At 51.7% G+C, this 22,636-nt stretch overlaps 1 protein-coding gene across 2 annotated transcripts in view; it reads right to left on the reverse strand.

Moving 5' to 3' along the window:
- Positions 1 to 3,022: 3,022 nt before the first annotated feature.
- The window catches only part of Arrb1 (arrestin beta 1), a 73,619-nt gene continuing 54,005 nt past the window's right edge, over positions 3,023 to 22,636 (reverse strand). Inside the window, exons 5-16 of one of the 2 annotated variants that reach the window (XM_052157791.1) lie at positions 21,907 to 22,103; positions 21,147 to 21,206; positions 20,302 to 20,369; positions 18,602 to 18,737; positions 17,387 to 17,471; positions 16,917 to 16,989; positions 15,004 to 15,141; positions 13,722 to 13,805; positions 12,778 to 12,801; positions 11,124 to 11,194; positions 9,932 to 9,983; positions 3,023 to 8,701 (exon numbers count right to left, since the gene is read on the reverse strand). In XM_052157791.1, coding sequence (XP_052013751.1) covers positions 8,590 to 8,701; positions 9,932 to 9,983; positions 11,124 to 11,194; positions 12,778 to 12,801; positions 13,722 to 13,805; positions 15,004 to 15,141; positions 16,917 to 16,989; positions 17,387 to 17,471; positions 18,602 to 18,737; positions 20,302 to 20,369; positions 21,147 to 21,206; positions 21,907 to 22,103 — 1,100 coding nt within the window. In that variant the 3' untranslated portion in view covers positions 3,023 to 8,589. The remainder of the gene's footprint in view (positions 8,702 to 9,931; positions 9,984 to 11,123; positions 11,195 to 12,777; positions 12,802 to 13,721; positions 13,806 to 15,003; positions 15,142 to 16,916; positions 16,990 to 17,386; positions 17,472 to 18,601; positions 18,738 to 20,301; positions 20,370 to 21,146; positions 21,207 to 21,906; positions 22,104 to 22,636) is intronic. The other variant, XM_052157792.1, reaches the window with a different exon arrangement.

Below are 22,636 nucleotides of genomic sequence, written 5' to 3' on the forward strand. Positions count from 1 at the left end.
TAGCGGCCATTATTTCCTCAAATATTTTTTTTTTGTCTGCACCAATGTCTTTCTCCTCTGCTCTGAGACTCAGATGACAGGAATACTCTGTAATCACACCCCACACATTGTGACACACACCGGTCACCACGGTTCTGTTAGCTTTTAAAAGAATATATCCCTCCCTTTTCAGAGAGAATAATGCTGTCATTTATTTTCAAGTTCAGTGACCTTTTTTGTTACCTCCCTTATGTGAACCTAGCTAGTGAGAATTGTACTTGATATATTTTTTAATTCTAAAATCTTCGATTTGCTATTTTTCTTATAGTTTCTGTATCTCTGCTTTGAGCAACTGCCTTTCTGCCCATTCAAATGACAACTGCCACCTCTGATAATAGGTGGCATCAGATTGTATTTTTTTATCTTAAGTGCTAGTCAGTGTGTGTGTGTGTGTGTGTGTGTGTGTTCAGCAATTTTAGATTGTGTTCTGGATACTATGAGTGTTACACTATGTAAACTTTTGGTCCTGTTACAATTGCCTATGGAATGCTAATGTCGCCAGTGCAACAATCAATGTCTGGTGAGGCGACTCGGCGTGTAAGCGGACCTGCTCCTCAAGCCTGCTGGCCTCAGTTTGAGCCCCAACACTCACAGAAAAGCAGATGGAGAGAACCAACTCCACAAGGTTGTCTTCCAGTCTCCACACGTGTGCACATGTGACCCACCACACGATCCTCTGGGGGTAGGGATACGGGTGGGGTTGTTGCTTGCATGTTTTATTTGTTGAAACAAGATCTCCCTACAAAGCAGAGGCTGGCCTAGAACTTGCAGTGGTGACCAGGCTGGCCTCAAGTTTATGGCAAGCCTCCAGCCTCTCTGCCTTCTATGTGCCAGGATTATAGGTATAAATAAGTAATTATTTACATTTTGGGAAGATGAAGAACTGATCTGGTCTAAACACTAACCTTCACTTTCCTCTTTTTCTGTATTACCAGGCACCTGCAGAAGCAAACTACATTTGCCAGAATTCCTTGGAAGTCAGCTTAGAACTGAGTTCAGCTAAGAATAGGCACTGGCATGAAACCAGAAGACAGGAGGGAAACGGAGGCCAGAGTGTGTCTCCCACTCTCTGGCTTGGGTGGCATCGCAGCAATGGCTGTGTGAGTCCATTTTTGTTGCTGTTACAAAATGTTTGCATCCATAACTTGGAGGATTCGTTGGCTCACGGTTCCAGATGTGTAGCGGGAGATTGTAGCAGAGGAATTGTGGCAGTCAGGAGAGAGAGAGAAAGAGAGAGAGAGAGAGAGAGAGAGAGAGAACATATACCAGCAGGCTTCTTCCTTCCTTCATTCCATCTAAGCCCCTAGCCTATGGGATGGTGTCACCACCTTTGGGGCAGATCTCCCTTTATTAAGCCTGTTTGGAAAAGCCCTCTCAGATGCGTCCAGAGATATATTTATTACTCCTGCAGGCACTATTTAGCCCAAAAAAGCTAACAGTGAGGAGTAAGCATGTGGGGTGGGGCACTGGCTCAGGCAGGGAGAGCTGAGTTCAGATTTTCCCCACATATCCACACAGGATCAGTGGTGCACCTTTGACCCAGTGCCCCGTCCTGGGAAGGCGGAAACAGGAAGGCCCTTGGGAGTTTGCTGGCCAGTCAATCTAGCCAAATCAGTGAGCTGCAGGTCCGGGAGAGACTCTGTCTCAAAAAAAAAAAAAAAAAAGATGGAGGAAGACTGAGGGAAACACCAGCCTCAGACTGAGGGAAACGTCTGCCTGTGGCTTCACTTGTGCACGTGAGAATGTGTACACACGCACTAAAACAAACACAACTCAGAACGTCCACCAGCACAGCCTGTGCTTCTTTGGTGTTCTTCCTTCTTGAGATGTTCTGTCCCTCCAAGTCCCTTCCGCTGGAGCACCACCACCCAGCCGCTCTCCCAGGCCCTCTCCCCCAGAGAGGTGAAGGCTTCCTCTCTGACCGCTGGGTTTTTCTCATACCCCACTTTCCCCTTCATCTCCAATGTTTTAATATCAAATTTCCTGGGACTGCAGAGGTGACTCAGAGGTTAAGAGCTCTGACTGCTCTTGCAGAGGACAGGGGTTCAGATCCCAGTACCCACATGGTGACTCAGAGCCATCTCTAGCTCCAGTTCCAGGGCACCTGTAGCCCTTTTCCTGACTTCCCGGAGCATCAGGCATGCACACGGTACATACACACATGCTGGCAAAACACTCCTAAATATAAAATAAAAGATTCAAACATCAACGAAAAAGATGAGACGCCCATGTCTTCCTCCTGCCCTGCCTTGTCTGTAAGAGAAAAGTGGAACAACCTACCTATGGCTTCCCAGGAGGGCAAAGCGTCAACGTAAGTTGGTGCAGTTTTTATAGGAATATTAAAAAATACATCTCTGTCACATAATCAATTTTATAAAAAAATTGATCATATTCATGGGCCTCTCTCTCTCTCTCTTTTTTTTAAACACTCTTCACTATGTAGCCCAGGCAGACCCAGAACTTACAATGTAGACCAGGTTGGCTTAAAACTCAGAGACCTGCCTACCTGTCTCTGAGAGCATGTTAAGGGCGGGTTACTACCTTGCCTAGCACGCTTCTTCTTTTTATTGAAAATACAACATAATCTATTAGGATGTTGGGTGCTCCTTTAGCCCCGGAGCAGGTAAAACTTGGGGAACTGAAGTCATTTCAGTAAGACCTGGCAGGGCAGGCTATGTAACATGGGCAGAGCCAGATCCTGACCAGGCTAAAGCTGAGGGGACAGTAACAGGCAGGGGCTTCAACTCGGGAGCAACACAGGGACCAGGGAACCCAGACAGTTTCTGAGAGATCAAAGGTGTGGCAACTTCCCACGAAGGCCACAAGGCCAGACAGTAGAAAGGCAGAACAGAGAAATCGTCAGGGAATCTTCACAAGGGCGGGCACAGCAGAGGCACAAACCCATAGAAGTGCAGGGCAGGAGGGCGCTTCTGCTCTCTTCCTATCAGGGCATGTGAGACAAGAAATGAAAACACAGCCAGTGTCCTCCATCACAAAAGGCCTTTAATGGCCTTTCGTTCAAGGTTCTTTTGCTCATTTGTCCCGTTGCAGCTGAATAAACTATAATGACTTCACGGGACAAGGGCAGCCACAGGTACGACAGGTTAACCTGGACGTGGTCCAGGAATGAATGTGCCACACAAATCATCACTTCACAGAGGGTCACAGGCCTGAGGCCGCCCCAGCCACCCCTCGACACCACACCCAGACACATCAGCTCCCACCAGTCGGAAGAGGCAGCCCTGCAGCAGCTGTGACTGGGCCTAACACTGAGCAGAGATGCCCACCGCTGCTTCTTACCCACCACCCGCACATCCCTTTCAGTAGTCCCTGTGAAGTAGGCGGAGCCTGGCACTAGCCCTTTACACATGGGGAACCTGAGGTCAGTGGGGTCTCCTAGGCCACGCTTGGACTGAATAAAACACCAGTTGGCATCCTTTCCCCTGTGCCATGTGATTGACAATGCCCTGAGCTTCAGCTCATCTAGAATGCCCTAAGTGAGCCCAGGCTGGACTTTTTGCCAAAGGCTAGCCCAAGTTTCACCAATAAACTGTCCTGCAAGTGAATCCCCATGACACCGCAGGCCAGCAGAGAAACTGGTGGACTGCAGAAGGGGAGCCAGCCTCTCTTTGGGCACAAAAGCCTGCTGTTGTGCACATGGACACCCACAGGGGTAGGAGTGGAATCCTAGGAGATTCACTGGAGGAAGACTTGCTTAAGATGCCTCCCAGGAACCCTGCTTCATAAACGCCCTCCCTGGTGGTGCATCTCTTACACGACCCAGGCTCTCCACTCCTTGGCTGTGCATAATGAAGCCAGCCCCGGGTTCTCCTCCCATTGCCCTGAGAATGCGTCTCGGGAGGACACTGGGCCTGGCTCCTCACTCCATGGTCCCACTCAGCACATGCACTGTCAGGACAAAACCCCTCCCTTCACCGAGCACCAGGCCCAGCTCACATCACACTCATTCCCAAAGTGCAGGGTGGGTCAACTAGGAAACCAGTGTATGTTCTAATGCTTGGGCCAGGTGACCTGAGTCCTAACAATAAGTATCTCTGTGTGAGGATGCTGGAATCACCCCAACACACAGAACCAAGAGAGCCTGTGCTTGCTGGTCTAAAATCAAACCACAAAATGGTGGTTTGAAGTTTTTCTTCAAAGAATTTAAAAGTGAAACCTCAATAAACAAGAGAGTTAAAAGGAGTTACTCTGGAGAAAGTAGGAATGAGGGGAGGGCTGGAGACTCACCCTCCCCACCTTTCCTCAGTTTCCCCTGGAAGCAGCCCTCAGAGAGGCTGTGCAGAACACTGAGAGATGTGCCTGGTCTGTAGACCGTGGGTCCCAGGGACCTGTGCTTCAGCGTTGACCTCCCATTTGGGGGTGACAAGTTGGTGATATTGAGGGAGGTGCTAGTGTGCATGGGTTGGGGTGGCAGAGGTGTAGATCCACCCCCATCAGGAGGCTGCTTCAGGCCAGGAGGTGGGCAGAAGTTATGGAGCTGCCTGGACCAGGCCCAAGACAGGCTGTGTGGATAAAAATCAGAGAAATCTCATTTGGTCCTTAAGTTTAAAAAAGAGGAAATATCAGAACAGACCCAAGTTTGTGTCCTGGGAGTTAAAGGTTGGATCCCAGCCCTTCACCAAGGGCTGCAAGCCGCACATACAGGCCGTAACCATTGGTGGGAAAGAGCTGCCCCCCACCCCACCCCCCAGGACATGGAAGCTTCTGTGAGTGGATCGGCTAGGGCTCAGCTCTCAAAGCAAGAGGGCTGGACATTCCCAACGGTCTCCAAGGAGCTGTGGTGGTTCTTTTGACCCAGGATGGGACCTTACACTTAGAAGAGGCAACAGCTATTTCCGCTCACCCTTGGATTTCTTGGGTGGTCACAATACTGAGTTCAACTCCCTGACCTGTGGTCAGAGCCCAGGTTTCTTGACTTCTGTGGGCTTCTGGGAGATGAGTCCAGGCTCAAATGCTCCTCCCTGCCCCTGAATCACTGACAACATCTGTGTCTTCTGTGTCCAGGTTGTTGGGGCCCATCCTAGGACAATAGCACCTACACTTCTTCCCTAGTGTGATCAAAGCCACAATGGCTGATTATCATCCTGGCTGATATCTAACCGGGGACATCAGGACAGAGACTGGCAAACAGAAGGCTCATTCCACAGCAAGCTTCCTGTGTGACCTCAGGCCTCATCCCTGCAGTGACAGGGCCACACCCATGCAGCTGACTGACCTACAAAATACTAGCTCCTGGTTCCCATCTCATTTCACACCCACAGCAAGCCCTCAGATAAAGCAGACAAAGGCTATTGTTCCAGTTAGGAGGGACTGAGAGGTGGCCTTGGGGACTTTCAGGACACAGTCCCTTTCCCTGCATCAGATGGGAATCAGGTTGTCACCCACCCTCCAGGGGAAGCCAGTTGCTCTTTGAAGCTGAAATGGCCATGGGGTCCAGTCAAGCAACTCAATTCTTGTCTTTCTAGGAGATGAATTCTTCTCTTGGCTGGAGTACTGGGCAAGTCCGGTCAACCCTCAACTGATGAACTTTTATCAAAGCATGCTCTTCTTGCCCAGACTGGCATTAACATGTGCCCTTTGGTCTACTGGAAAGTCCCACTGTGGGTTGTTTGGTGGCCCAAGTCCCGGTCTGTCAGCACAAGAAAACCCAGTCTCACTGGATGGTGCCTGGAACCCCATGAGGCTCCTCCACCTCCAGTTTCACTCCCAGGTGCTGCCTGGCCAGGAACACTCCAGAAGAAGAGCCCTATAGAGAAGTGCTGGGTTGTGTCAGGGGATGGGGATGGGGCATGGTGTCTGCAGCAGACAATAGGCCAAAGAAATGCATGAGCCTGTGCATCTTACACAGTATGGCAGAGTATGACTGTGGAGTAGGGGCAAATGACACCGAATTCCAGCCCCCTGCAGTGTCGTTTCCAGGGTTTGAATCCACCTAGAATGGACACTGTATTCAAACTTACATCAAGGCACAGTGTGGACTAGCTGTAGCCAGAACCGTCAATGACCTCTTCTAACTTTCCCCTGGCCAGAAGGTTTCTATAGACAGGGATTCTAAGGTGAGATGCATCTTAGAGTATTCAGCATAAGAGAACAAAGCTGTCATCAAAGGATGGTCTGGCTAGACTCCAACTTGATCATTGCCCTTAGGCAGCCCTGGCTCAAAACACAAAGAGGAAGCCAGGGCTCTGACGCTTCCCTGCAGGCAGAGAAATCTTAGTTGATGGGTGGGACAAACCCAAAGAGTGAGTGGGGATGCTGAAGTGTGGGAAGCTCAAGAAACCAGACTGGGAGACCTTACGCTTGTCTAAGTTGAGGATGGGGGACAGGAGAGGTTAGCCCAAATGCTAAAGGGTCTTGTATCAGCTCCAAAGGATTTAATGGAAGCCAGTGGAGGGCACGTGCTTGCCTTGCACTGTTCAAGAGTTTAATCAACTCTATAGGTGCAAACGTATCCAGCTAGCTCTGGCAGGGGCTGGATGCCAGGGGAACCTGCAGTTATGATCCCAGAGCTGGCCAGGCAATATGGCCGCCCCACAATGGCTATTCTAATCTGGAAAGAGGTGCCTTGAGTTGACTGTTTATGAGATTTAAGAGGTTCAGGGCCAGTGGGCCTGGACCATTTCACCAGGAATAATAGCAATCACTGAGCATGATGGACTAAGAAAGGCTGGGATCTAATCTGTACAATAAAGCGTGCCACCAGCAGTAGCAGAGGCATGCCTGCAATCCCAGCACTTGAGAAAAGAGGGTCAGGAATTCAATGTAATTCTCAGCTGTGTAGTGAATTCATGGCTAGCCTAAACTACATGATATGTTGTCTCAAAACCAAACAAAAGCTGTTGTCTCCCTTCTCAGGCAAGTACAGAACTAAGAGAAAGGGAACAGAAATCAAGATGAGATCCCTGCTACTAATCAATATATTTGAGAAACCCAAGGTTGTCCACATACTTCTCATGCAAGCCTCAGCAAATAGAAGCTCTGGGATAGAGAAGTTCACAAAGGCTGTGACCACAATTGACATCAGATAAAGCAGAGAAGGTCCAAGAGCAGCCCTGCCTAGGCAGGAAGGTGTGTTCAGTGATCTGCCCTGCCCTGCCTGCCCTGCCCTGGGTCCTCTAAGGTACCATGACCCTCCTCCACAGGCAAATGGAACAGTTGGCAGCCCCAGCTCCAACTGGAAGATCAAAAGCTCTTGAGAACCACACACTTATAGAAACTTGAACAAGAAACTCTTGGAATCATCTGGTCAACCTCTTGGCTTTCCAACAAGAAACTGAGGCCCTAAGAGGGGAGGGAACTGGCCCTAGGTCACACAACAAGCTAGCATGGAAGACCAAACAAGGATATCTTTGAGCACTTTCTGTTTTACCACTTGTCTGCCCTGTTACCCTGAGATTCACCCCGGTCAAGTCATACTAACACCAGCTGATGGAAACCGGGTACCCATGACTCTGGGTACTAATAGGACCAACTCCTTTAGGAGAGGAGCTGCCTTCCTACTGGAAACATCTGTATGGATGCCACCTTCTGGGAATGGGATCCCTTAACAGTGGGAATAGTGACCTCAGGCACCTCTCTTTCTCTCTTCTTTCTCACAGGGCCAGTCACTGGAGAAGCACACTAGAGGAAGCTGGGAGATACTGGTGGCTCCAACTGTCTGTGTCCCTCCATCCTTGCTTCCAGTAGGACTATCCACTACAAAAGAGGAGGATGGATGCTTCCCTACTCGGCCCCATCTCTTAAACTCCCCTCAGAAAACATCCTCAGTAGCTTTGGCTCACTGCTAGGGGCTGGTGTTTACTAAACACCCACTTCCCCTCTCTGTGCCCACACACAAAAATGCAATGAAGCTGTGATATCTCATTCTATCAGTTCTGACATATGTATGGCTGGATCTGTAGCCTGCCTCAATTGAGGTGTCGACTGGTTAGAAAGTCAGTCCATTGCTCTTCACTCCTAGGGTCTGTGTGCCTCCCCATGAGACACAGGGACATGGACCAATGATGAGGGAGGGGGAGGAGTCTCTGGTGGGCCTGGACCACAAAAAAAAAAAAGCATTGAGAATCTATTCATAGTCCTGCCCTCTTCCATCTTCAATACAGTCATCTTTTAGCTGCCAAAACTGTCACATACTGGGACTACAGACGTCTTCTTGGGTGTCTTGAGCCATCTTGCCCACCCGCTCTACATCTTCACATCCATCATCATTGTGCCTTCAGCCCCACCATCCCCTTTCTGCTCCCCACCTCGAGCCAAATCCCAAGGCCAGGTGGTGTGGCCTCCCTGGGAATGAGCATGAAAAGGGGGTGGGCAGGTGATTGCAGAGAGATGGCTGAGGACGTGGTCCTGCTGGCGTGGTGATGTAGGCCAGTTCTGAGACCAAAGGCTCATCACCGAGGCTTGGAAGACCACTGGGGCCCCTTGGTAGAAACTGGAAGAACAAAAGGAAGAACCAGAATGGGAAGGAGACGAGAAAGCATCCGAGTGCGAGAGTGAACCTGGAGCTGCCGGGCTGAGGCTGGCCCCAGTCTATCTGTTGTTGAGGTGCGGAGAGCCGGTGCCGTCATCTTCTTCGTCCTTGTCATCCTTCATGCCTTTCAGCCTCTGGCGAGCAAAGTCCTCAAATACAATGTCGTCATCACTAGTGGGAGAGACAAGGAAAATGCCGTGTATTTGCAGGGGCAGGCAACAGGCAGATCCAGAGGCCTGGCCAAATGATGAGCGGACTCAAGGGAGAGCCCCACTCTCCAGGGTCTCTGGGATGACCTCAGGCAGAAAGGCGCGCCTGGCTGGCCCATTTACAAGCCCAATGGAGGCTTTGGAGATTCTCAGGATTAAATTGCAAAAAGCTTGCCTCTCAACACATAAGGGTTAGGAAAGCGACCCTGTTCTTGGGGGGGGGGGGGGGAGAGGTGGAGAAGGTAAGCAGGAGAAGCAATGTGGCCCTACATCAGAATCCCCAAAGAACAAACCCAAGAAACCCCATTTCACCCCCTCCAAATCAAACTAACAAGATTGCTTTAGGGAGCATGACTGTTTCAATCAGGAAGTTGGTGCAGGGCTCTGAGGAAGAAAAAGCCCATACAGGCCTTTCTCCTAGACACTCGAACTCACAGGGACCCTAGGTAGGAGAGGGACTTTTGAACCAGGCTTGGGTGGTGAGATCTATATGAGGACAGAATGAAAGGGAAAGGTGCCTGGTTTGAGGTTGCAGGACTAAGGACTGTTTCCCTTAGGCCCAGGCAGATGGGGAAGTCCCTTGCCCTTGGAGTTCAGCCAGCAGAATGGATTTCCTCAGGGCAACTTGAAACCTCTGTTTCTCAGATCTCACCCAAGAATCAAGGAAAGGAGGTTTGAGGAGCTGGAAGGAGAAAGCAACCTGGCCCCAGAGGCGATTCAAGCCATTGACCCAGGTCCTCTTCCTCTGGCCATTGTCTGGTGCCCTAGGGCCTTCCACCGCAGGGGAATCGGAATCTCTTGGTCCTTAGGCCTTGAGAGTGACAGCGCCCAGACACCTTCTCCACCCCACAGGCAGCCTCCAACTGGCTTGGTCAGGTAAGAGAGGGGAGCCCCTGAGTCTGAACCAGCCCCGTGTCAGCCAGCTGAGTGGTGCTGCAGACGGATGGACTGACTGACGAACGTGCAAGGAAGACAGACCCCCACCAATGCAGGAGGAAGAGGAGGTCCTTCAAGTCACATGCAGGCAAGCAGGTTGCTGAAGAGGTGAGCAGAGGTGGCTCTCAGCAGACAGGTTAGACCAGCTGCTCCTCAGAGGTTAAGAAACATTTATGCAAATGACCCCTCCACCTCTCCATCCCTGTCCCGCCTCCAGCCCCACCCCAGACATCACAGGCAGGAAGGTTCAACTTACTTGGTGTCAAGCTCTATGAGATTGGTGTCTACTGGAGTCTCGCTCTCTGGAACTGAACATAGATAGACAAGGCTTGTGAGGCACCCAGGGGTCCATGGGGGTATGGGATGAGAGGTGAGGGAGGGGACAAGGAACACACACATACACACACACACACACACACACACACAATCTTCAGAGGATGGGAGGGCAAGGAAGGAAGGTGAGTGGGAAGGCTCTCAGGTCAAAAGCAGCAGGCGCAGGGAGGGAGGCGTCCATGCCCAATGAGGATCCTGCAGGAAGCAGGTCTCCAACATGAGACACATTAGTTTCTTGCTTGCCTGAGTTCCATTTACTCTAAGATCATTTTGCAGCCCTAGCTGGCCTCAAGCACGATCCTCCTGCCTAAGCACGATCCTCCTGCCTAAGCACGATCCTCCGGCCTTACACACTTCCCTCTGCTGGGACGGTGGGCATGTGCTATCATGTTGCCCTGTTTTTTTCACACTGTAACCTCTCTGCACCCCGAGTGCCATCTGCAGCATCTCACCATCTACTCGTAGGCACAGACTCCATTTGTGAGAGGGACTGTAACATCCCTTGCAATGGAATGTCACTAATCTGTTATCACTAAAAACTCAACTAATATGGGGACTGAGACATGGTTCAGCAGTTAAGAATACTGGGTCTTCTGGTTGTGGGTTCAATTCCCAGCACCCACAGGGTGTCTAACAACCATTTGTAACTCTAGTACCAGTGGATCTGATGCCCTCTGCTGGCCTCTGAGGATATTGTATGTACACAGTACACAGGCATACATGCAGGCAAAACACCCATACACACAAAATAAAAATAAATATTTTTAAATAATAATAAATAAATATTTTTAAATAATAATAAATAATTTTTAAAATTAAAATTAAAATCCACCAATGTGGCTTGTCCTCCACTCCTACCCCCCACTTCCCCCCCTCGCCCCCCCCACCCACTCCCACCCCCCCACCCCCCACCCCCCCGCCGTGGAGAATAGGAGTAGGGGCTCTCTGTCTCCTAGTTGGGTCAAAAGCAAATAGTAGCTGTGTCATAGGCCCTGCAAAAGACTGGGAGCTGGGGAAAGGGTGGTTCTGGGCTGAAGGCTAACCCAGAAAGAAGCAGGGTGGGGGGATAACAGGGAGGTTGGTAAACCCCACTCCAGTGACAGAGTCCCACTCACCTTCCCGATGTGGGGGCTCCTCTTTAGGCTTGGGGTGCATTAAGGTAAAAGGCAGTTCCACGGCCACATCACTGAAACACATACCCAATCCAGTGAGCTTGGAGAGAGCCTCAGACATTAAGACCTGCTGCCCTGTCAGTCTGAGGCCTGGGAAGGTTGCGGGGAGGCAACTACACTCCAGTTCTGCTACTCTGACCCTGCCTCTTTTCCTGTACTTACAGAGAGACAAAAGCCCCACCCACCCACGCCCTTGAAAAAAACCAAAACAAACCAGAAACTCCCTTTGCCACAAGGATTGTTTGATTACTATGGGCAGGGGACCATACCCGCTGGGGACTCATACCATGGTCAGTGGGTAACCAAGGTGGCCCTTCTCAAATCACCATGGCCTCTTGACACCACCCTTCCCAATTTTCTCCCAGTCCTACCCACCCCCTCCCTGTCACCCACAGGCTTCAGGAACTGGGGTTCAGAACTGTCCACACCATAGGCAGATTCTGACACCTCTTGTGTGTACATATGTGAGAGAGATTCGGTCATCAGCCGTTGTTGGTGACCAGGCCTTCCCTGATAGTATCCCTGACAGACAGGTTGAGGACAAGAACAGGCACTTGCATGATACAGAGTGTACCAAGCCCCTCCTTAGGACAACTCCTGGGATGCTCACTACAGCCCTGTTATTATGATGCCCTAGGCGAGGACCAAAAGCTTAGATACTTGGAGATTAGCCTCTTGCCTCAGGCTGCACAGCTACTGACAGTAAGGGAGGACTCTGGCTCCATCACCCGTCCCCTTAGCCACTGGATGATAAAGGAATTGAGAGACTGATTAAAAGTAGCCCTGAGGGTTCCTCACCATGAAGGGTGGCATCATCTTAGCAGAACCTCCCTAAAATTATGAATGTCTTCAGAAAACACAACCACATCTCACGGATCGTGTTGCCAGCAGTGAAGGTAACAGTCGGGTGTGGTGAGCTGGTTCAAGCCAGATTCAGCCAGTCTTCAATGGAGCCATACTAGATGTGGCTGGAAGGACCTGGGCCTCAGCTTTGCTAGGCTGAGACTAGTAAGGACACAACTGTCTCCGTGCTGGGATTCCAGTTCCCTCTACAAGCCTGGCCCCAAGTCTGGACTCAAACTCTTCGCTGTTTGACACTGAAGAGAGAATTCTCTCTTGATTCACTCAGATCTCATAGGATGAGTGGCACAGTCATCGTGTGACAATAGGAGGCCACACTATCATATCTGGGCCACACCTACTCCTATGTGTGGTCTGGGAACAAGAGCAAGTAACCAAGGTTAGCCATGAATTCTCAGTGGAGTAGAAGTTTGAAAGCCATGAAGAATGCATCTCTCGGACATCCTAGGACTCGGGTCAGTAATGGAGATGACCCTGCTAGGGGCCACTGCCCACATCGCTGTTGTCTGCAAAGGTCCTGTCACTTGAGTGGGAAGGAAAGCCGTTGAGGTGTTCTGCTAGGAGCCACATCTCCCAGTCTGTCCCGGCACAGTTCCCACTGCAGCACGTCCCCATCCTGCAATCTGAGATAACCCTAGATCTTTCCCTCTTGGGACCCTGTGGTTCTGATCAGCTGGGTCTGTGACCCCAGGACCTCTAAGAGGGTAGACAAAGCAGGACAAAGGAGGGGCTTTACCTGGATGCAAGGTCTCCCAACAGGCTGAGTGGGCCAGAGAAGGCAGAAGCAGTCAGGACAGAGTGCAGAGCGGGAGAAAAAAGAAAGGACATTCGTTCACTGCTCTGCCACCCGCCGAAGGGCGCGCTCCCGACCCCTGGGCAGCTGGCACGCCTTCTAGGGCACTGAGGGAGGGGCTTGCAGAGCCCCTGGACCCCAGGATCTTCATCTGTAAAAACTAATCTCCCTGCTCCCAGGCTATCTAATAGCAGAAGACTTTGGGGGTCATTAGAATGTGAGAAGACTATGGGTCCTGCAAAGTCACAGAACACAAGATTGGCCACAGGGTTTAGAAATGTTCTGTTTTATAAAGTCAGTATTATTGTCTCTGCCAGCCGCAGAGACAATATTCTTTGTTCAACTGAGACAGTCCAGGCTGACCTCAAACTAGCTATGCTGCCAAGAATGGCCTAGAACGCCCGCTCTCCTGCTTCTCCCTCCCAAGGGCTCTGAGGGCAGAGGTGGGCCCCATCCTTGGCTAGGAGGCACCACCCTAACAAACGCTACTTAGTCGTCAGGAGAACTATTTAGGCTTTATTTCCCCCCCATCTATAAAACAGGAAAACTGACCAGTTAGTAACCCCCCAAATTCAGCTCTGGGTTTTTCAATCTCCAAGAGTGGTGTGTGCGCACTGTGCCCCGAGATGTGAGGAAGTCCATGTATAGCCCCTGAGAGTCCCAGTACAGTGTGAGGACACTCAGATTCATAGAGGCTGTGCGCAGTCCTCAGAGCCAGACCAGGACCTAGGCTAAAGAGGAGGAGCCCCAGCCAGGGGAGAAGGAAGAGGAATCAGAGGAGGGAAGAGAAAAGCAAGTCCTCAAGTCCCGCCTCTTCATGGGAAGATGCAGCTAAAGGCCAGGCAAACAGGCGGGATGGGCAGGGGTTCTGGGGTGGCTGGACTTACCCGCCCCGGGACACCACCAGCTTCACTTTGACTTTGTAGGAAACGATGATACCCAGGATTTCCCGGTTGGCACCTTCCCGCAACCTGCAGGGACACAGGGAAGCTGTTCCTTGGGGTCCTTGGTAGGCGGGATGTGGTAGGCATCGGAGTATGGTGGGAGGCACCACCGTCCATCCCTCTCCTGAGCCACCAGGTCCAACAGAGGTAGGAAAGAGAGCTGTGCCCAGTGCACTGGAATGTGTAGCCCCGGGTTCTGTGTTTGTCCCTCTCTAGTACTAGAGATTAAATCCAGAGTCTCATGCGTGAGGGGCAAGTGCTCTACCTCTGAGCCAGGGCCCCAGTGCCCTGGGTTCCACATCTAGCTATGAGATGTCCTTGCCCTGTAGACCTAGTGGGCTTTCCTCCCTGCCTCTCCAGTGTGACACCGTGCAGTGAGAACCGGTCCTAACCGCCCTCCCACCGTTCACTTCTCTCGCACTGTTTATGCTCAGTAACCCGTAAGCGGAAAGAGCCCCACTGAGAGCTGAGAAGCCAAGGGAAGCTGGGAGTCAGGGTGGCATGGGAAGGATGTGCTGAGGAGATGGTGCCTCATGGGGGCGTTGAAGGCAGCTCAGATATAAGTCAGGGTAGAGGAGGGGACAAAGAGCTTGTTGGTAAATGGGAGGCCTATGAGGGGCAATGATGTGATGGTCTAGCCTGAGCCAAGAGTCTGTATGTGGGGACGGTGGTCTCGGAATCAGTAGACAAAGACCAGATCCTTTTCAGAGTGCCAGATATCATCAGAGAGAATGAGAGTCCTCCCACAACTGTCCAAACTCTTCTAGGGTGGGGCAACACTGAAGGCTCAGTGATGCCCACGGACCAAATGGTACCTCATGTTGAAGGGCCCCCATATCTATCTACCCAGCTCCCCACCTCTTCCCCAGCCTCTCCAAGTCCCCCATTTATCTCCTCCCAGGACCCTTCAGGAAGCAACTCTCTTCCCTCCAGCCTCGAAGGCGTCAGGGACACACGCAGTCTGTATTCAGGACTTTGGGCTAAGAGCTTTGGGCCAATTCTTGCAGAAAGATTTTCCAGTTGTGTCCCCCAGAATCAAATGATGGGCCCCAGTAGTCTCTGACTGGGCAAGCAGGAGTATGTAGAGAGCCTCCCTGGCTAGTCACACTCCAGGGGACTGGCCCTGGTCAAGACTTGAGACTCATCCTCGTGGTGGTGGGCCAAGAGGGTGGGGCGCCATTGTGGAGCGGGCACTAGGGGCCTGGGCTTAGAGGAGGGTTCTCACAGAGTGCTGGAAGCCAGATTCGTGTCTTCGTGTTTGAGCTTCCCGTCGAGGGCGAGTCCCCGCTTCTCTCGGTTGTTGGCCAGGAAGGGAGTCAGTGTGTAGACCTTGCAGAATGTTGAGCTGGGTGCCACATTGTCACTGGGAAGTAGAGAGGCAGCATGAAGATGACCCTTATCACAGGCCAACATGTCTGGACTGGTCCTGTTCCACAGCTCCCTCTGCCAGCAACCCCTCTCTCCCAGATGCAGGCAACCACTTGGGCCAAACACAGCTCAAGCAGGAAGCCCAAGGTCATCGGAAGGAGGAGAGGCACACCACACACAAGCAGGACTAATCCTAGAGTAGGCATGGCCATGATGCACATTTAAATTGCACATTAAAAAAAAAGATTTACTTATTTATTTTATATATATTAACACACGTCACTGTCTTCAGACACACCAGAAGAGGACATCGATTCCCATTACAGATGGTTATGAGCCACCATGTGGTTGCTGGGAATTGAACTCAGGACCTCTGGAAGAGCAGTCAGTGCTCTTAACCTCTGAGCCATCTCTCCAGCCTGCACATTTATTTTTAGTACTTATTTAATGATTAAGTTTTTATTTGTGTGTGTGTGTGCGCGCGCGCGCGTGCATGCATGCATATACATGCCTCCATGATTGTATGTGCACCTTGTACACGCAAGTGCCCTCAGAGGTAGGAAGAGTGCATCATATCCTCTAGAACTAGAATTACAAGCTGTTGTGAGCAGCCTGGTGTGGGTACTGGAAAATGAACCCTGGTCTTTTGGAAGTACAGCAAGTGCTCTTAACTGCTCAGCCATCTATCTCTCCAGCCCACATTTATGTTCAAAAGTATCACTGCATACAAACCATGAGTAAGTGTTTGGAAGCCCCCACCTAGGTTCTACCATTGAAACTTCACCTGCAGCAATGCGTAGCTATCGGTCATATGTGAGTCATGCACAGGTACCTCTGTTGTTCACTTTGGCCAGGTGCTATTTTATCCCCTCTCTCCTTTTTCAAAGATGAGTCAGATGCATGCACCTGACACTGGGGTAGCCATGGAGTAAGACCCAGATTTGCCTCTTGAAGGGAGCAGAGCCAGCCACATCTCAACCCCAAGTCCGACCCCACAGAAACACTTGCTCACTGGAAGCCCAGGCAGCTAACCTTTCTCCAGACTACAGATGCAAATACGTGACAGAATACGGCATTCCACTTGGGGTTAAATGCTATTCCGGCTCTGGGTCACTTCAATGTACCCCCAACACTCACCAGAAATCCATGCCTCCTGGCTGTGAGTTTTTTATTTATCTATTTTTTGGGGTTTGTTTTTTTGTTTGTTCATTTTTTTTTCAAGATAGGGTTTCTCTGTATAGCCCTGGATGTCCTGGAACTCACTCTGTAGACCAGGCTGGCCTCGAACTCAGAAATTTGCCTGCCTCTGCCTCCCAGAGTGCTGGGATTACAGGCACACACCACCACCGCCCGGCTATGAGTTTTATTTTTAAACAACAATGAATTTGAGAATATCCAATAATGCAAGAATATTTGGCTTAATAATAATATCTCCATCTCTAGGATATTAGAAACCACGTCAAAGTGGCAGGTGTGGTTGCTCTCACCTATAATGTCAGCACTTGGAAGGCTGAAGGAGAAGGATTGCTCTGATTCCAAGCACGCTTTGACTACATAGTGAGTTTCAGGCCTGATCTCAAAGTGAGACCCAGACTCAAAGACCAAAACAAGGGCCAGTCAGGCTACTCAGCACGAAAAGGAGCATGTCACCTAAGCTCTAACCTAGGACATCTCACTGCAGGTTGAGAGGAGATGCTTGGGCCTGGACTCAGAACTTCCCTTCCTCCTATCTAGTCCCACCCATCCAAAGTTGGCTTCAAACACACTTACTCAGCTTCCTCCATGGCCACTGGGCACTTGTACTGAGCTGTGTTGAAGAGACAGATGTCTGCATACTGGCGCACTGGAGAGAGAGAGGGCAGGGGAGGTGGGCACATGAGTCAGAGAGTACCTCTCAAGATAGACCCCAAGCTCCCTGTGGTAGGTGTGCTTGCTTAGATTGAGACAATGGCCAGCATTTACCAGAGGTCACCGCCCCGGACTCCACCCAAACAGAAAGCCCCACCAAAGCTCAGTCCCTTCCATGACCGAGTCTTTCCTCCCAGCACAGCTTGGCCAGGGCCCAGAAAGCCTACGAAGGGGTATGCAAAGCAGTAAACCCATTGCCCAGACCCCAGCTTTGAAGCCACTATAGGCTGCCGGCAGACCCAAGCTTCCGAAGCTACTAATGAAAGTGTCTCAGGCTTTTAACAAAGGCCATGCCTGCAGCTATCCCAGCCCTCGGAGGGACCCCCAGCTACCAGAGATCTTGATCTTCTTCACAGTCTTGTTGGTGTTGTTGGTGACGTGGACATTGACGCTGATGGGTTCTCCGTGGTAATAGATCTGTGAGGCAAACGACAGGAAGGCGTGGGCAGGAACACTAAACCCCGCCCCTAGCTCACCAGCCACTTCCCACTGAGATAAAAGTGTCACAAAACTACCAAGTATGTGGACCTTCGGTACCACTGCGGGACCTTTCAAAAACATCTGTATTAGAAGACGACATTCCTTGACTCAGGGGACTGCTTTGCCAGTAACGAACTTGTGTTACAAACACGAAGACCTGAGTTTGATCTGCAGAAGCTGTGTGAAAATGCTGAGTGCTTGCAATCCCAGCGCTAGGGAGGCAGAGACAGGAGGATCCCTGAGGCTCGATGCCCACAGAGTCTAGCCTAGTTGGTAAGCTCCAGACCAGTGAAGACTGCTTCAAAGGAGGTGGATGGAATTCCTGAGAATGCTACCTCCAAGGTTGTCCTCCAGGTCCACACACATGCACACACACACACACACACACACAGGAAAAAGAAGCTGCCATCCTCCGCTCCAGCCCCATTCTGACCACTAGCTAAGACAGCAATAATAGCAATGATGGTGACAACCCTGGCATGACCTTGGACAGGTTATCTGGGACTCTGATTCTCCTTTATTCTATGTGCGGGCTTGGACAGAACAACGTCTCAAGTCCCTGTGGGCTCTGGTGGTCTGGGTTCGCAGACACATTAAACTCTGGAAGATTTAGGGGAAGAGAATAAAGACTAATCAGTTACTGAAGGACCTGCTTGGGATTCTCAGGGAAGGGCCTTCACCACCTTGTCCAGGCCCTTGCCTTTGGCTGCCCCAAGAAGGAAGGGCACACCCACAACCCAGTCAGCTGGCTTAGAGACATCTGACCTCAAGAGTTCTTCGCCTTCTAGGTCATGGATGAGAGGGTAATGGCAAGGAGTCCCTGGGTCCTGTTCCCTGCACCACCCTGCTGCACACTGGGCTTCTCCACCCCGTCTGAAGCAGGCAATTATCAGAGTGTGAGGCATAATAACCAGGACCCTTCCACTGCTCCCGTCTGGTAGGTGCACATGCACACCTCTGCCAATCCTTAGACCCCAACAGGATTCCCCAAACCCTCAAGGGCAGTCAGGAGACACTGGGATCTGAGGGATAGCAGAGCTGGGGACAATGGGGCCTGGGCCTCTTACCTCCTTATCCAGAGATGCCTCAAGGTGCAGGGGCTTGTCCGACATAAGGAATTGTCTGGTGGTCTCAGCCGTGGGCTGAGGGCCAGGCCTCTCAGGGGCATACTGAACCTTCCGGATGACTAGCCGCACAGAATTCCTAAGGAAAATGTGTGGGGAGAAAGACAGGCAGGGTCACCAGCCTCCACACGCCCTTCTCTGTGACACCTGGACCCTCCTCCTGCTCAAGTTTCCCATTGCCTGCCAATCACAGAGGTTAGCCTGGAGGATTTGTCACCAGGTGACTCAGCCCCAGCCTCCTCAATTCTGTCCTTGAGCCACCCGACAGCAGCACTTCATTTGAGTCTGTGTGTCCCAGTCCCCAGCATAATGGTAAGAAAGGGATTAATTTTTTAATGCATGCTCCTTATGTCTCCTGATAGTGTCGCCGCTGGAGGATGGAAGCTTCTGGCCCAGCTGGTTCACTCCACAGTCTCAGCACGTGGGTCAGAACCTGCTGCCTGGCACCTGCTCAGTGGGGACATGCAGAACGGACAGGCCCGGGGGGGGGGGGGGGGCGGCGGTCATCATGGAATGCCGATTCAGCCAAGAGGTGCAGGAGAGTGAAGAGGTGACTCAGTGAGACCCAAATGAGAGGGGTTCGGTGGAGGTCACAGGGCTTAGGGTAGAAGCAAGGATGGACTGAGCTAGCGAGTTACCGCAATGACCTGGGGAAATTACCTCCCTGTGCATCAGTTTCCTCATTTATGAGACAGTGACAACAGCACTTAGCCCTTAGGACCCCTGGGAAGGTGAAACCACATCTGCCCATTGCTGTCAACATGACCAGAACTAGCTAAGCCTTTGAGGACTGACAGCTATTGTATCATTATGACCAGTGAATCTTGGGAGTAGACCTAAAATGCCCCATTGGGAGAGGATGGGGGTGGTGACTCTCAGTGTTTCCTCCTGCTCATTATTCTGATCAAAATCCCTCTCATATTCCATACGCCATTAGGTTCCCTTCATCGCAGATCTTAACAGGAAAGTTGGGGCAGACACAAGAGTCTTACCACCGCCCCCCCATACAGGAACAACCATGCAGCAGACGAAATGCTTGTGATACTCCTAGTCGCCACCAGGTGGCAAACTCATCCCGAAAGAGGTTGGTGGACACCCCTCAGCAGGCTGATCTAAGAACCCGACTTAGGATGCAGGGGCATCATAGCCAGGTGAAGGCCAGAAGGCAGGAGGTCCTGAACCCCAGGACCCCCAGGAAGGGCAGCCATGAGAGGTCAGGACCAGCTGTTGTGTCCACCCTGTCTGCCGAGCACTGTGGGAGAACATCGGCTCTCTGAGCCAGAGTCCCCTCTGAGGCACACTGAGTTCCCATCTAGGTTCCCTTTTCTCCACTTCTGTCCTTGCTCAGATCTGTCCACAAACACAGGCTTCACTCCTGCTGAGGGCCTCTCAGCTACCCACTGTTGAAAGTTAACTGAAGTTGGGGTCTTTCTAATATCAAAAGGCTGCCATCTGCAGGGGTGAGGTAGAGAGAGGGAGGGATGTGAGAGAAGCCTGACTCAGTCCCCTCAGACCCCCTCCTCCAGGAAGCTCACCATGACCTGACAACTTCTAGACCCTTCTCACAGCAAAGCCTCCCCTCATCTCTGCTCCTTCCCCTCCCCGTTGCCCTTCCTCCCCTCTCCCACCAGCCTCCTGCGCACCTTTTGTGGATCTTCTCCTCCAGGTTCTCAGCACAGAAGGCTTTGACTTCATAATCCACACCACAGGCCTGTGGAGGAAGACATGCTGACTCTGTGGCAATTGGGAGGCAAGGTCCCCAACTACCCTTCCATTCTACAAACCAGAACGCTGGGTGGGAACACGAGCTTCTGTCACCTGGAACTCCTTGACATGAATCTAAAACCCTGGTACCCAATGTTGACTTTGTCCTGATGCCCCTGACCCAGCTCCTTCCAAGCTGCAAGCCCACCAGCCAACCCCAATCCCACTTGGGGCTCCTACTTCAGACTGGGTGGTTGTCCTCCCCAAGACAGCCACCAGCGACGAGACGACCCTGTGCTGGGTGTCACGGTGTCCCTGACTCTCTAACTTTATGAAGGAGCATGCTCATGGCCTCTGCTTTGAGGATGAGAGAGTGGACTCTGAAGTCTGGGGCCTGGACCTGCTCCTGTCAACCCTCTCTAAGCTTCAGCTACCTTCTCTGTCAAAAAAGCAGTTGATCCCATCTCCAAACAGGCTGCCAGGGCCTGTGTGAGGTCTTATGCAGTGCTTGGAATTCACTAGTCCTGTGCAGTCCACACCAGAGCCAGAAAAAGTGACGTGAGGAAGCCCATGACGCATCACCAAATGTGGGGCGAGGCCAGCCTGCATCTGCAGCCCTGTCTCGGGAGACTGACTGATCGTCCAAGGAACATGGGCCAGGCCTGGGCCCAGGCAGCTTTAACCAGAAGGGAAGTTCCAACTGTCCACTACCCTATGGGGGGAAAACCAGGACCCTGGGGACAGGAAAATCTAGACCCAAGATGGTCTTCTTGGAGTGACCTACCTTCCCTGTGTCCTCAGGCCCAGGCTGCAATGTGACTGAGCATGGAAGGTTTGGCGGGATCTGTTCAGGAGACAAATAACGGGAGGTAACCTTTGACCTCTGCCTTGTCTCTCCCTACACCCTGCCTCTGTCACTACGATACACCTATCAGACCAGGTCCCCTGAGGACAGACCATCTCTCCTCCATCAGACAAGTCCTCTGAAAACAAGCTGTATTTTTTCCACCTGACAAGGAGCCCATGAAATAGACTGTTTCGCTCCTGGCCAACCATGTTACCCCATTCCCCGCAGAAAGTCGGGGCAGACTGTGGAAGATGAGAATTCGAATGTTCTTCACCTAAGTTCTCAACTCATCCTCGCCCCAGAGTCATGGAGTCTCAGAAACAGGAAGATGTGAACTCCAGAACCACACGGTCTTGGAACGGTAAGGAGGCAGGACAGGGGATGAGCTGGACATGTAGGCGGCCTGTCTGAAGGGAGGTACACAGGGACCCCGGGCCAGGCAGGATTTCTTCCTTTGCGGCAACCAACCCTGGGACTTCCTTTTTCTAGTCACTTATATGTAGGAGGGCCAGGGGGTAGCCTAGAGGTTAAGGGGACGTGTCCACAGTGGCCAGAGGCAAGGCACTGAACAGGTAATGTAAGTGACAGTGCCTGGGTCCCGACTGGGTGAGCTAAAGCAGCTGCCCTCCCGGGTTCCCCAGGTGCCTGCCCCGAGAGCATCCCAGAATGCTCCTGGGATGCAAGAAGGCGTGCTGACCTCAAAGGTGAAGGGGTAGGCATGCTCGCCCAGCTTCTTGATGAGTCGCTCCTGGAGCCGAGTCAACGGCTTCTTGTCCTCGGGGGCCGGAGGGAAGGACTGCACATTGGCCACAAACAGGTCTTTGCGAAAAGTCAGACCCAAGACATCCAGGTCTTCCCGGCCATACCGGAAGGCGCAGGTCAGCGTCACGTAGACTGTGAGGAGCAGGGACACTGAGGAGGGGTCTGGGAGCATGGCAGCCCTGGGGTCTGCCTACTAGAGGCTACAAGCCTGTCCCAGGCTTAAATAGATCGAGTGCACTGCCCTTTGAGGCAAGATGCCGTCAGGAGCAGCCTTGATGTTGTCTCTTAGGAGGGAGCCTCCTGACGGCCCTCCCCAGCTCACTCCAACCCGGAGTATGGAGGGGCAGGAAGGGTAGTTAGGCAGCCTGGCAGCCATGGTAGTTAAATTAGATTGGCAGACTGCAGAGAGGGGCACAGAGACAGCCTAAATGGAGCCCACAGAAGGCTGTGTCTAAACAGTAGGGGACCTCAGCCCGGCCTAGCCCTAACCTCATACACAGACCTTTCACCTTTACCATCTACAAACGCTCTCCTGTTCTGCTGTCATCCTCCCTCTGCCAAGCCTTACTGTCTTATTGATGGGACCGGGCTTGGGGCATAAGCTTTCACATGCTGAGGGAGAAGCAGGAGACCTCTGCACCAGAGGAAACCAAAGTTCTTACTAC

The sequence above is a fragment of the Apodemus sylvaticus genome, chromosome 1, assembly GCF_947179515.1.
Source record: "Apodemus sylvaticus chromosome 1, mApoSyl1.1, whole genome shotgun sequence".
Taxonomy (NCBI): Eukaryota; Metazoa; Chordata; class Mammalia; order Rodentia; family Muridae; genus Apodemus; species Apodemus sylvaticus.